Raw genomic sequence first — 15,255 nt, forward strand, 5'->3', positions numbered from 1 at the left:
CACACAATGTGCTACTGGAAAGATGGTGGAAATAGGAATTTTGAAAGACTTGTTTATCTTCAAGACAGCTTATTATTAAATTGGTTTACAACTTATGAAATTTATAAAGACTTCCAGTACTTCTGTCTGAAATATTTTGCGTGTTTCAATGAAAGTGTTATCATCAACGGAAATATATTTATACAAGTATTATTTAATGGGTTACAAAGTATCTTCATAGTTATTTGAATATGGGCTCTGTTCAGGTTGAGCAAATGCCATGACAGACTTGTATGCGTTGCCCCACACTGGGATTCACAGAGCAAAGACAAAACTGCTTTTCTTTTGCACAGTGCAGCAGCTTTTCTCTTCTTCAGAAGTCAGGTGCATTGGACCAAACCCCTTTGTTTCTACACTGTCATATAGAGGACTTTAATATTATTAATCTTCTGATGTATTTACCTAATTTCTTCACTTCATTCTTAATTAGACTATATTTTCTGCTTTTCCTTAATAATTTCAGAATTAAAAGGTAGCTGTAGCAGAGATGTACCACATAAGAAGGATTACACTTTTAAAAAGAACTTTTTCTACTAATCAAAACTTGTTAAAAATATTGTATTATTTGATCTCTAGCTTAAGAATTCAAATTATGAAAATGAAGATGATTCACCTCTTAAAACAGGTAGAAGAGGGTTCACTCACAAAGCATCATGTTTATAGCACTAAAGAGTAGCAATATGTACATTTTAGCCCACAATCACAATCTTATTTTAGAACAGTGTGATAAAAAGTGCCACAGCTTCTAAAGCTGCCTTTCTTTACATAATGAAGTGATAATTTGCCCTGGTACTTGAACCTGACCTTCCTACATTCAAGGTGAGTGAGTGTCCCAAAGTACAGCTAGCACTCTTTTCTTTCTCATTTCAACTGATGCTGAACTTTTCAGGCTAAGTAGAAAAGAGAGTTATTTCTGTGTGAAAGCCTTAAGGCCTGCCAATTAAGTTCTTTTGCTTATGGATGGAAAGCCTTTTAACCAATATCAGAATGTGAAAAGAATTCATAACCAAAATGTCCTCCATGAGCACTCTGTCCATTAGGATGGTGGCATGTTTGCTCGTGCTGTCCCACATGGGAGAGTAAGAAGGAATGGATCTCTGATTTCACTGCCACTACTCGGTAAATCACAAGTGTTAAGATGGGAGCAGATTGTCACAAGCCAGCAAAAGTATCGAAAGAAAGATTCCACAGTTCCTGCCTAAGGAATCTGTATCCAAATGTCAGCTAAGTTAAGATTTTGTGAGGATCATAGGAATTGGAATTATGGACTGGAACCTGAAACAAGAAATTTTCCATATGAATTTCATGCTGAACTCTTCAGCTGTAGAACTGGTTAGTAAAACTGATATATTTCCCCATTGCTTACTAGTATTCTTAGAATCACATATTCACAGAAGTTATAAATAAGTTTGAAGAAACATCTGAAGGTTGTTTAGTTCAACCTCCTTCTAAAACTAAAACTAGGTTCAAAGACAAATCTGTCCCCTTGGGCATTACCCATGCAAGTTACGAAAATTTCTGAGGATGTAGAGTATGCAGCCTCCTTGGGCAATGTATGACAGTACTTTATGAACTCACTGGGAAAATTTTTTTTGTATGTCCAGCTCAAATTTCTCCTTCTGGAACTTTTTCTTTGCCACCATTCCCCTTTACCATGCATCCTGAAACCGGACACTTTTTCTGTATCACTCTTTTAGGCAGTGGCAGACTGCTGTGAGACATGGACTGAGACATATGGTATATTCAGAGAGGCTAAGGGAAGCACCTTGGCATTACCTGAAAAGAAGAAGGTTGAAGGAACTTCTCTTGACAGGTTCTACTCTATCATGGGTTGGACTCTTCTCAGTCTTATTGTTCACACTCCTTCATTTTGCATAAAAGTAGTCAGTGTACTGAAATAAGCTGAAAAGAATAATACTTTTCTGTTGTGTTGTTAGATTACAGCAATCGGCTGGCATATCTCATCAGTTTGTGTTCTAGAGGTCTTAGTGTTTAGTATATTTTTCCATCAAGGGAACAGTTGGGTTAAAAGCTCTCTGGAAATTGTTAAATACCATTTGTCATTCAATTTTCTTCTCTTTGGGGTGTTTTGCATGCACTTCCTTCTTCTTTTTCTATGTAACCATGCCTAGGTGCTATTCCACAGTGATTCCCACCCTGATGTGTTCAGAAGGCCCCAGATTTACACTTCTTTCTGCATTGAAAATTCTAGCCAACTTGTAACAAATTTTACTGTCAATCCTTCCTGTACATGGGTGAAAAAGCAGCAACATTTATGAATTCCAAAATGAAAAAAAAAAAAGGAGGGAAATATTTCTATTGTTTTCTGAATCTCTTTTTGTTTTAGTCCCAGGTTTCTTTGTGAATTGTGTTTTGATTTTGAACATCTGGAACTGGCAATGTGCCGACAAAAGGGTTTGGTACGAATTGGTTTGGGGTTTTTTTCAGACGTGCTAGTTTCTGCTTTTGCTATAGAAACTAACAAAGTTTCCGTTTGAGTGTTTAATAGTCCAGTAGTTGAAAATAAAACAGTACCCATGGGATGATCTGTACTTGCAAGCAAGCCACTTACAGCTCTCAGTTACTAACACATTTATTTTAGTGTGTTCCAAGATGCTGACAATATTTGGACTATTTAGTCCTGGGTGGAACACACTACCATGTCTTTACCATGTGTAGCTGCATTTTACTTACCACCTGTGGTTTCTGAGAGATTTCACTGTTCTTTTGACAATACTGAAACATTAGTTTGCACGTTTTCATAGTGCCATGATTCCCATACTGCAAACGTCATAAGGCAACACAAGTGTAGTGGCACATGTTAAATTATGTGTAGAAAATATTGAAATGTCAAAGTAGAGAAAACAGTTTATTTAACGACGCAATAATTTTTATAATGATAGAATAGCTTAGATTGTCTTGTCCTAACCTGTTTTTTTTCATTTTATAAAAGAAAGTAACATAGTTGTCAATGACATGGACAAAAGGACACTATTTGATATGTTTTATTTTCTACACTCTGGTTAAAAATAGCATGCAAGTAATTGAATAAAAATATTTGTATATATGATTTATTTTGAAATAACAATTATACCAGCAATGAATAAAAATCTTACTATGACAGTTAAATGAAAGTATGACAAAAAGAAGAGTAAACAATTATTTAACCTGAATATTTTTTCCTTGTTATCTTTCATCTATTTCATTAATATAACAGTGTCATAGGCTCTGAACACATACTTTCACAAATTTTAAATTGTTTGTATGTTGTTAAATCATTTTTTCCTTTGCCATGGGTAACAATATATAAAAGGCATGATGATTAGGAAAGTTGGACAGGAATCTTGTATGGACACAGGCCAGTCCATACTGATCACTATAACTCACATCGAATCCCAACTAACTTCCCTGTGAGTCTGGAACCTGCTGGCATGTACTGCATGCATGAATATAGATTTTTATGAAGTTGAATCTTTTAAATCAACTAATTTAGCCAGATAAAGACATATTTTGCATCATATTTAGTAATTCTTGTGCTTTCTAAATGGAACCATTCATAAAAATATGCACACGTTCCCTTAAATTTGCCAAGTCCTTACTAAATATTCCCAAACAGAACGGATAATATGCAGACCGACACTTGCTTTTAGGCATACCCTAATGGTAAAGCACTACCACGGTGTGTTATTCTGCAGGGAGCACCCCTTGGAGGGAGCTGGGCGCTCGCAGGTGCGTCACTCCAGCGAGATCTCGGCGGCCACCCTCAGGCAGTTGTACATCTCCTGCGGCAGGTCGGCCCGCGTCAGGTTGTTCCCGTCCAGGCGCAGGTGCGTGATCTTGGAGTAGGTCGTGGGCCCAACCACCTTACAGAAGCTGCTCAGTGGGAACTCTGAAGCAAAGAGAACAGAAATAAGAGGAAAACAGGAATAATTAGGAAATTAGGAAAATTTGACAAAACCATTATTTTTCTGCTTTTTTTTTTTTTGGATTTCAGTTGAAAATTGTGATCTTAATTCATTATACTATTATCAGTATTTTGCATTTACACCAACCCTGTAAATTCATTGGAACCTGAGGGACTTGTGTTGGGAGATTTTCTTTCCGTTAGTTGTGAGACGTTCAGAATTTGAAGACTGGGCTTTTCAAATGCCATTTTCTTCCAGTGCAAGTTTGACTTTTAGGCTTCAAATTTTATATAGAGGTCTAATCTGGTATTGAGATAAAAAGAAAAACAACTCTTAAAAAAACCCTAGAGATGCAAAGAGAGGAATCAGTCAGTTTGTGTACATTACAATGGATTTTATAAGATATTGAAGGAAGTGAAAAGTTTCTGAAGAAAATGAAACCATGATACAGCTTTACCCCAAAGAACAGGCAGTCCAGTGCGTGTCTGTGTATTTCATATGTATTTTATATGTGCCATTTTGATTTACCTGTTTCAGAATGAAATTTAGGTCTAGGGTTGGAGAAGACTTTTACACTTAAACTGTGCATTTGAACCTTTCCACATCAGAATTAGGTGTGTATGAATGCAAAAAATCCTTATAAAATATATATATTTATTGTAATTCATATATCATGTTATATATGGTCTCTATTCAGTTGGGGGATTATTTTGTTCACGTAACACCAGACAGATCTTGAATGGAAATTTGTCTTGTGTCCTATGATCAGTATTAACTGTAAGTTAGAAATTACATGAATCACTGAAGTTCTCTGCTCAGTATGAAGAGCACACACCCAGCCATATTATAGACCTCTTTCATGCAGAGAAGATCCATCCTCAGGAGAGAATGTATATGTGAATAAATCTGATGCCCCCTGCATACCACATTCTGTAATTTTGCAAAGAGAGTCTTCATCCACTGTTTCCCTTAAGTCAGACAGAGAATTAGTCTATTGAAAAGCTCTATAACTACTAAAGAAACAGTCTGAGAGACTTGTTCTTCTTCAGAACACTGAATGAATTCACACAGAAAATACTTTAAAAGGTTAAAGGGACTCCCTCAATGAAACTTTGCCTCTTAAAATTTCTGAGACATCAAGTTAGTATTATCAAAATCAAATGCCATTTGATTTACCTTTCATAGGCCTCCTTATGTATCTTTTCTACATGGCTACTTAACTCATCTAAGAAAGTATGATCAAATTGTTGTACTAAAGGAAGTGGGGAACTACCTTTCATACCTTCTCATAAACTTTTGGATTAACATTCTTCTAATTGGATTCTTCCAGGACATGCTTTACAATAATTTTCTATCACTAATGGAACATGGCTTTAGCAAACTAAGTATAAATGTACAGGCAGCTCTTTAGAGCATAAGAGCTTAGGCATTTTTTTGGACAGAGATTTGATGTTAAGAGTGGGTAAAGACTCAAGTACCATCCACAAAATAAGTTGTTTCAAGTAGGAGGTAAGGAAACATAATTTAAAAGTCAGATCTTGATCACCAAGATTTGATTAAAGCAAATCAAAGCAATTTCCTAGATTTTGTATAGAGTGCAGCCTTCTTTTGAAAGGGTGAGAGGTGAATATCATCCTTTGGGCAGTCCATCTTGTAATACAGTAAAATTTTAAGACCTCAGACCAATTCTGATACCCTTCTGGTTCAGAATGTACCAGCAGAAGGAAACTATTAATTCTTGTTCATTAAGATCACATGATCGGAGAGATTTTTATAGGATTATGTCTGTGTGGAATTTTGCTGAATGAAAACATAAATTATTGAGATTTTAATTCATTTTTCTTGGGCTATAGGCTATGTCATTGACTATTTATTTCCAGTTTTCTTCAGATAACTTGGATTTAATTTGTAAAGTTTAAAATAAACATGAATTCTAATATCATTTTTTCCATCTTCTTGTCATTCAGGAGTGACATAGTAAGTATATTTTTGCTGATGACAAACATTCAAAAACTTTATAAATTTAAATTGTTGGGGTTTTTTCATATCATTACTTTTTAGCACAAATACTAACATTTGGTTGCAAAAGATATGCTTATACAAGCTGGATAGATGGTTACTACTCAAGGGACAGAAACTTCATGCACGTAAACCACAAAATTTAAGTGTTATAACAAAACTCTGATCTGTGCTGACTGTTTATGAGACTTAAACCACTTGGGAAGCAGATGAAGATCTTGGCCTCACAGAAGTCAAATTGACTCAGTCCTGGACCTCAGTGGGATTTTGTTCCAATATTTGGTCCACACCTTTTAAATGTGGGTATCAAGACTCAAGTCTATTTTATACTCTTCATATAATTTTCAGTTGTTAGAAACATATTAAAAAATATTTCATTTTAATTGCAGTCTCAACTAGCAGAAAATAAGACCGGTAGTTCTTGTGAGTGCACTTGATGAGCTGTTACCTGTGTGATCTGTATGGGGAATTGCAATCCTTTAGACTGGAGTACTGTGGCATGGAATATCTCTGTAGTTTACTTCCTCTTTTGTTACATATATTAATGTTGCAGGTGAAAAAATGTCTTCCTGAATTTATAAAATTCAAGTTCAGAGCCAGTGTACCTGGAATTTTTTCCCACATATTTTCCCAACCCAGAATTCTTGCATTAGCCAGACACTGAGAGAATAAATATTGGATGAAAGTTGGATTTTATTCTAACAGTACAGTGAGCAATCCTAACAAGATCTGAAGTTCCATAGTCACTGTTGTTGGTCTGTTGTCCTCTAATCCCATGTGAAAGATTTTTGGATAGTCCATGTTAAAAAACTCCTTTGGGAATTGTTGGAGTGAACCAGATGAAAGGCCATAAATCATCTCCAGAATTTCATATATAGACTCTTAACTGTCCTCTATCACATTTACTTATTTCCCCTTTCATGCTCCATTTATGTGGAGTAACCCCAGTACTTCCTGGGGTTTCATGTGGAAGCAACAATTTCCTCCTTAATCCCTTACAGGTACAGAGGAAATGTGGAGAAGGCCATCTTTGGACCCTCTTCTTGTTTCACTGAAACTCTTTGGTTCTTGGGGTTTTTTCCATCCTGCAGAGGTTTTTTTGCCTTGAGGAGTCTGTAACACAAGTCTCTGTGTCTGTGTGTGTGTGCTAGTGTACATTATTGTGTTTGTGTATATAATAATAATGACATCTTAAAGGCATTTCAATTTAGAAACTACAGTTTAGGTTTGAGCTGTGGAGAAATTGTAAGCTTTTCTAAATCTTCCATTGTCCTTTTCTAGCTTGGAGATACAACAAGCACCAAGTACAGTAGATAAATGTGTAGATTTGACATCTACAATCAATACGATGGATGTACTTCAATGTATTAGTTAGAAATCACAGGAGCTACTCTGAATTTGATTTCTCAGCAGTTTGCTATTTGCTTCACCCACTGCTTCTTGCAACGCAAGGGGAAACAGCACATACTAAGGAAACAGCACATACTTCCGCCATATATTTAGTGGTGTTTATTCATCAGATTTTGTTCAAAAAACTCAGAGTCACTCAAATAAGGGTATTTCTCAAACAGATTATTTTTTATGAATGACAATGCAAAATGATTGTAGCAAGTCCCTGGTGAAACTCATGGACAGTAATTTAGAGAAATATTCTTTCCAGTAATGTCAACAAAGCTGGAACAAGATTATTCTTTCTTAGACAAATATAAATAACTACAAGCTTTAAGGTACCTAAGAAAAAGGGAGACATAGCAAGTTATGAGCTCTGGAGAAATATCTTTATGTTAGTTCTCAGTATAATGAAAACTTCAATCTAAGCAAGTACAAACTGAAAGATTATGCTTTTGTGTATTTGAGGACAAATTATTACTCCTTCGACAGAAGTCTCTCACAGCATAGGGATACCATAGGACATCACATGGAATGGAAGCTGGCCTGATTTACTTTCATAAATTACTGGTAAGTCATGACAATTTATTAAACAAAGGAACTGGTCATTGATTTGAGGCTTAAATAATCACAGACCAATCAACTCAATTTCCCAAAAGACTAAGCACTCACAGCTGTAGGTCAGGTGTCATGAAGGGTGAAATCCAAGGGCTTTGTTTGCCCTATATGAATGATTATTTTTAATTAATTTTTATACCACATTGTCAATCAGCATCTTAAGGAACTATATATTATGCCTGTAAAATAAGATAGCTGAGAAAATTGATTGTTGAAGTCCGCTAGATTTTATGATAAAGAAAAAATCAGTAAATCCTAATTCTGTTGCATCAGTCCATAGGGTAGTGATGGTAGTGTAGCAGTAGCTGGTGAACATCCACTCCCCACACCAACCCCTGAAAATGCAGCTTGCCCTGAAAAGCTAAAATTGTTGTCATAGTCCCTGACTCGGATGTCCCTGGAAAAGTGAATAGCAGCCAAGCTTGGTACCTGGTTATCTTGCAGAAGGCTCAGACCATCCTAAGAAGGGGAAAGTGCTTATATCTCATGAAAAGTTAAAAATCATAATTTTTAGCTATTTTAGGAGTGGCAGAGTATCTGGTAGGGTTCCATAGGTGTCTGTATGTGGTGCCTTGGGTGGGAAGTATTAACTCATTGTTTTCCCTCATCAAAACAAGAAACCGAGATGCTCTAGGAAAAAAAAGCCACTGAGAAAAACGAAACATAGTAAATACAAAACATTTCAAAATATCTTGCCCTAAATCTGGTAAGATCTGCACTAAAAATGTTTGGTTTTAAAGACTACATCTCCATGGAGTTAGCTATGTACAGAGTAGCTAACACTGATACTCTTAATCCTTGATGGATACAAGCAGGCAAACAGAAGGGAGGATTTTGCGGTTTACTCTGTATAAACAAGCAAGATGATGTAAATCCTCCTGAAGAACCACAGTCATACTTGGAATACCTCCCTCTCTGTCAGGGACTGCCACTGATGAAGGTGCAGCTGGGAACTTCTGGCATGGTGGTGGTGAGGCCTCTCCAGCTCAGCAGCACCTCCTGGTCAGCCCAGGAAGGAGACAGCCTTGTGAAAGCCCTGCCTCTGCAGAAACCTTCGTGGTCTCGTGCAAGGTGTGGCATTTCTTGGCTTCACAAGGAACATTTTTCAGATTATAAGTGAATGGAGACAAACTTGCCACCTGATCATGTGATGTGCAGAACGGGAGTGAAAAGAAAGAACAGGGGCAGCTCCTTGGATTTCAAGAGAGGTTTGGAGGGATACTGCATGAGGCAAGGGAGGAAAGAAACAAATGCAGTTACTTTGATGTATCTTTTTCACTGCATCTTGTGCCTGCTACCTTATGAATTTGTTTTTTCTCCCTTTCTCCCCCCTCCTGCATTTTGATTACAAGCTCCTGAAATGTTACCATAGCCATATCCTCACCTGACATCTCTCTTTTTTGTTAACTTAAGAATTCTGAACATCTTTTTGCACTGATCAAATTTTTCATTTTTTTTTCTGAATTATACAAGACAAATTCATTGGCTTCTATGTACCTACTCCAATTTACAAAAGATAAAAGTTTGAGGAAAAAATCCACTTCAGCATGAAAGCATAAATTTCTCATTTTAAGGATATATTGAGTGTCTATTCAGTAAATATCTGTCTTATAACATGAATATGGACAACTGTTAGGTAAATGTCAGTGTGCTAAGAGTCTAAACAGTAATATTTTTTTAAAATAGTTCATGTGTTATTTCAGATACTTGCATTGGCCATCAGTATCTAGTCTGTGGTAAACATTAATGAATATGTGCAAATTTAACTTACTGTTAATTTTGTTGACTTGGAGGTAGAAGTTTTCCAGGTTCTCACTGACAATTGGAATGCTCTTCAGCTGATTGAAGGAGAGATCCAACTCAACTAGGGATGTGATGTTGAAGACATTACCTGGTATTCCAGAATCTGTTAATTTATTGTGGGATAAGCGTAAATATTGTAGGGCTTTAAAACCTTGGAAGTACTCATCAGGAACATTAGAAATCTGGTTATTATCAAAATACAGCATGAGCAGGGAGTGAGGCAGTCCTGTTGGTAGCTTTGTAAGTTGATTGAAGCTTAAGTCGAGATACAAAAGTGAATTCAGGCCTTTAAAAGCCCCAGAAATAGAATCTGCTTTCAGCTGGTTGTTCTGGAGGTGAATGACAGTCAGGTTCATCAGCCCCTCAAATGCACCAGGATTGACTTTTGTGATCTTGTTGTGACTTAATTGCAGGTCATCTAGAGTTTTGGGAAGTGGTCCAACAGCTTCAGTCAAATTGTTGTAGTTAATGTGAAGTTTCTTCAGGTTCTTTAGTTTAGAGAAGACTCTTCCCTTAATTTTTGAATTTTCCAAATGGTTGTGATCCAGGATCAGCCACTGTAGGTCTGTTACATTGTCAAACGTGTTCTCTTCAATTCCCTCAATCATATTGTTTCGGAGATAAAGGTATTTAATTCCACTTGGGACAATGGGAATGGTTTTCAGCTTAAGATTGTCACAATACATGGCAGTAGGGTAGCTTAAAGGACAATTACATTCTGGGGCGCAGACTGCTGCAGATGGCCCGAAAGGATCATAGCCATAATCATCTCCAGGACCGTAGTCATACTGGCAAAAAATGCCACTAATCAACAGCAGAAAGACAGCCAGGGAGTTTAGAGTCATCTTTCTAATGTGTCCTGTTCCTGTATGATGAAAGGGAATAAACAGGATATAACTTTAGTTTTTTATCTCTCTCAGCAGAATTTGAAATTTTACCATATAAAAATTATATTTAAAAACTAATTATGGTTCCTATTTAAAGTTTTTAATTAAGAGAAAAATATATTGGATTGTTAGTATTCCATTGTTAATACTATATCACTGCCCCTGTCTTGTATAATCTTCCTTTGCAATGCAAAATTTCTGGCCATTTTGCTATTGCAAGTATAACTTTTTTATGTCTTTCTGCATTCATTGATTAGGTCACAAGAAATATGATGAAGTACAAGGTTTTTGAACTTGCCACAGAAGTTTTCAGTTTTGCTGAAGGCTACATTCAGAGAAAGTTCCACCATTTAAATTCTACAAAGCATTCCTAGTGTGCTAAATTGTCTCATTTCTAAACATGTTGCTAGTTGACTTAAGTTTGAAAGAGACAGGGAAGTTATAACTGAGGGTAATGCTCTCATGCATAGTGGGTTGTTAAGATGTGTGTGGCTTGAAATCTCTTTTTCTCATGGATTATATTTTGTGAAGCATGGTCCACTAAGTTTTATAGTCACCTAAAGAACAAACTAATAGGAATATAAAGCATACTATCTTTAACATGCCAAACAACCAATATTGCATATGTGTGCAGTGGATCTGAAATGAATGAATCTGAGAGTGGACCTGAAGTGGTTGAATTTCAGATAGTGAAAATGTCCTTGCAAATTCTCTATACAACAAAGGTGTTGGTTACATTTTATGTCCCTTCTAAATTAATTGAACAATAGAACACTGGCTTTACATAGTTAGTTGTTCAGTTCACATACAGCAAAAGGACATTTGGTTTCCTTGGAGGTGTTTGTGATTCAGTATACATAGGGTCACTTAACTCTTTAAGGCCATTGCTTTCTCATCAGGTACCCCACAAGATGTCAATTAATCTGTGAAGACTAGTATCTTGTTTATACCTCTAACTGGCTAGATAGATCTTCTGCTGGAAAAGTACCAATAAAGTCAGTGAGCTTTGATATTCACTAGTAAAAGACAAGGCTCCAAGTACTCAACTACCGTTCAGAGACTGAGAGGATTAGGAAAATCCTTAAAACATTTTTTTTTTTCTCAAGGAATTTCAGAAAGTATGTGAAGCCTGTAAACAGACCACAAGGCATTGATCTCAGATCTGGGCAATTTTCCAGCAGAGTAAGTTAGTTTTGCTATTGGAATTGTTACACAGAGGACTTAAAGTATAGGGCCATAGCTACAAAATTTTCCCTAATTCTAAATGTCTAAATAGTAGCTGTCAGTGTAATTTTCTTTGCCTGTCTTTCATTACTTCATGAGAACATGCAACATGAACATGAGCTCGACCTTCAGTCCCCTGCTGGTATAAATAAGTACAGCTCATCTGAAAGCAAAGACTGCAGCAACACAATTCATCTCAAAATCCAGTTCTATTTAGGTACTAAACATTAAAGAAAGGAAATCAAGTAATTCTGTATTCAAAGTATCAAAAGAGTGTAATGAACTCCTTGGACTACACTCTTTGGCCTTATGGTGACATTTTTTACACACCTCCTTAATTTTATAGTTTTAAAATAACATAGACATTTTAAATTCAAACTCTTTTTTTTTTTCTGGTTTCAAATTATATTTGTAATGCTAAGTTTCACTATTGATATCATAGTCACACAGTCCATTAAACAGAGTAAAAAGTTTACTGCTCTGCAGGACCCTTCAAGTAACTAAAAATGCTAGATGGCAAGTGTTTTGAATTAATTTATCAAAACGTTTTAGAATTTATGTGACAATTCTATAGTTCAGGGGCATATGAGCCTGCGTGCACCATAAAATTGCAAAGTAAATAGGAAATTTATTTAACTTGTTTTATTAATTCATTTCTCATTCAGGTATCTGAATGTCTTACTGTCAGAAGTGTAAAAGATTAATAGATCATGCTTGTTTGTTGCACTGAATAACATGAATCCAAAATATAAAATCAGAAAACATTCTTACATTTTCATATTACAACATAAACATGCTTTAATTAATTACCTGTGCCTGTTCTAAGCAGTTGTGTTGCAAAATACCTGTGAAAATGTTTGTGAAGTTGTTCAGGCAACTTGCCAAAACGTACTAAATGATAAATCCATAATTTTGGGAAAATGCTTCCAACATTAATTTAGAAATACGATTCAAATTATGTTACCGTGTCTATATTTCCTTAATCATTAATTTATTATGCAAAAATCCATATAAAACTAACAGTCAATCAACCTTAATTCTGTAGCTTAACTTCTTACCCAGTTTGCAAAAGACCATATTTTTTAAGTTTCTTTAGTATATTTAAAATGTGCTTTAAAATTAATTAGAAATTTTAAAATATCTACTGTTTCCCTCTCACTGTTTATGTGATTAATTATTTAAATATCAGGATACATTGTCTTTTTGTAGAATGGAGTAAATGATTTAGCAAATGGGGTTTACAAAGCTCTCATTAATATTATGAATGAAAAAGTAAACAGTGAGTACTCTTACACACTTCTTCATACTGTATGTTAAATCTTATTCTGATGTAGAACAAAGCAGACTGTAAAAAATTGCAACACTGATGTACAAAATATGTGAAGCTGTTTTAAGGAAACTGAGAAAGTGAATCGACAGTGAAACTGTTGATTTGTGCTCAATTTACAAATTGGCAAACTTATCCTGTCATGTTTTCATGTTCCCATTGCAGCTACATTTAAACAGCTGAACATTACAGTTAAAGCATGCAGCAGCACTTACCTTACTGCCTTCAAGCTGCTTTCCTTAATTCCCAGAGCAGATGCAATAAGAGGCTGTATCGACCAATATATGCTCTAAACAGTGTCAGGAGGTAAAAGTCTGCCAGATCCTCTGTGTTACAAGAAGGAAAAAAAAAAAAGCCCTAGTCACGCTGTTCTCTGAAGCTGCTATGTCATCATGGTGATCTTGTGGTGTGGCATGTACAAAAATGCAGCTCTCTAATGAAGTGCAGGTGGATACCATATTTTGTACAAGGACAACCCATCTGTTCCTCCTGTGGGATCAGAGAATGATATTTCACAAACCTGAGAAAGTTGAAAAGCCACAGGTTTATACAAGAATTTGTTTTTTGTATTTCAGAGGAAAAACATGTTATATTGTAAAAGAAATTGCAAACAGGCTTTTGTTTTTCAACTTATTTTATACTACTAGACATGAGCTAACACATAGCACTCAGACCTCAATGCTGCTGTTCTTCTTCAGCCAAGTGACTCATTCATTTTTCTGCCTTTTTCTTTAACTGTCTTATGACCACAGCAAAATATCCTTAATGAAAACTTTAGCCTAAGGATCAGATTCAAAATTATCTTTGAATCATATCCCTTTCCACATTACATACTGAGTTCAAAGATTACATATTTGAGTTCAAAGACTCTTCTGCAAATCATTGGAATTTATTTGGTCTGGAGATTTTCTTTGGTGGTTGAATGTATGTTTGTTTAATAAAAACACATCCCAGGAATGGGTTTTGAGCAGTTACTGTAAACTCACTCCATACATTCGTTCATTTTGCACTTACAGTTTTCTCCTGCTTTTCAGAATCTGGAACTACTCAGCTTTATGTTGTCTGTTTCTTATTCCATGGATGTAGTTCAAGAATGCATCTTAAGGCTTGGATGAGATGTTACTTTCACCAGGCAATGTCGAAAAAAATTACATTAAGAAAGTAACAGTTTAAAGTGGATCTTAAAGCTCCCATAAGAACTTTCCCTTATCTCTAAATGGAGGATGTCTTCCTTTTTATGGGAAACATTTTTTTTTTTGATAGATTTAGGTAGGGGAAAATGTCAAATGTGCTGATAGAAAGCACGCACAAGCCATTTTAAAGTGTCTTATGTGTTTATTTGCATTGTAATTGTTGGGATAGAAATTCAGAGATTTTGTCCATTTTCAATTTATTGTCTTTATGAAAAGTTGTAGTACAGAATGTGTCTGGCCTAGAGAACCCTATCAGTTTCCTGAAGAGAAGCCTGGATATGAGCTTCTCCCAAAATTTGCTGCTGATGCATCTCAGTCTTCACAGCAGTGAAGGCTCCTGGGAGCAGAGAAAAGCCAGTGCCCTTCACTGAGCAGGAAAGACAACCAACACTTCCAGACCTTTGTGCTTCTGCAATGCCCCAGTCAGCAAACAATTTGCTCCACACAGAGTGCCATGTGCCAGTGCAGCCCACAGGGAGGGAATGTTATGCTTTTGATGTTCTGACATTATGCCTGCCTCCCTGGTATGGGAGAACCATTTACATTCTGGGAAACAGGTTGGTGACAGATTCTTACTGCATTACTGCTTGCATGGTGCCAAGAAGTGAATGTGCAGCAGTGGGATCACAATTGTGAATTAATCTAAGTGAAAAACTGCATGGTATCAGGACTAGAAATGTACAAGTGGACAAAGCTGCTGTTGTTCTGCATGTAGACAAATGGAGACCAGATGGAGTTTCTCATGCGCAGAATGATATTTATCTGAAAACTACTTCATTAGCTTTAGTTGACCCAGGGAACCTCAACTGTGACTTGACTGCAAATGTAGCAACAAGCAGCACTCAGCAGTT

The 15,255-nt window shown here is 36.0% G+C and overlaps 1 protein-coding gene across 1 annotated transcript; it reads right to left on the reverse strand.

Moving 5' to 3' along the window:
• Positions 1-2,883: 2,883 nt before the first annotated feature.
• Positions 2,884-13,605, reverse strand: LUM (lumican). The gene is made up of 3 exons (XM_064731596.1): positions 13,427-13,605; positions 9,742-10,638; positions 2,884-3,928 (listed from the first exon to the last, which is right to left on the reverse strand). Exons 2-3 carry the CDS (start codon positions 10,616-10,618, stop codon positions 3,774-3,776), a joined length of 1,032 nt encoding a protein of 343 aa, XP_064587666.1. The 5' UTR covers positions 10,619-10,638; positions 13,427-13,605; the 3' UTR covers positions 2,884-3,773.
• Positions 13,606-15,255: the final 1,650 nt, after the last annotated feature.

The sequence above is a fragment of the Zonotrichia leucophrys genome, chromosome 1A (assembly GCF_028769735.1).
Source record: "Zonotrichia leucophrys gambelii isolate GWCS_2022_RI chromosome 1A, RI_Zleu_2.0, whole genome shotgun sequence".
NCBI lineage: Eukaryota > Metazoa > Chordata > Aves > Passeriformes > Passerellidae > Zonotrichia > Zonotrichia leucophrys.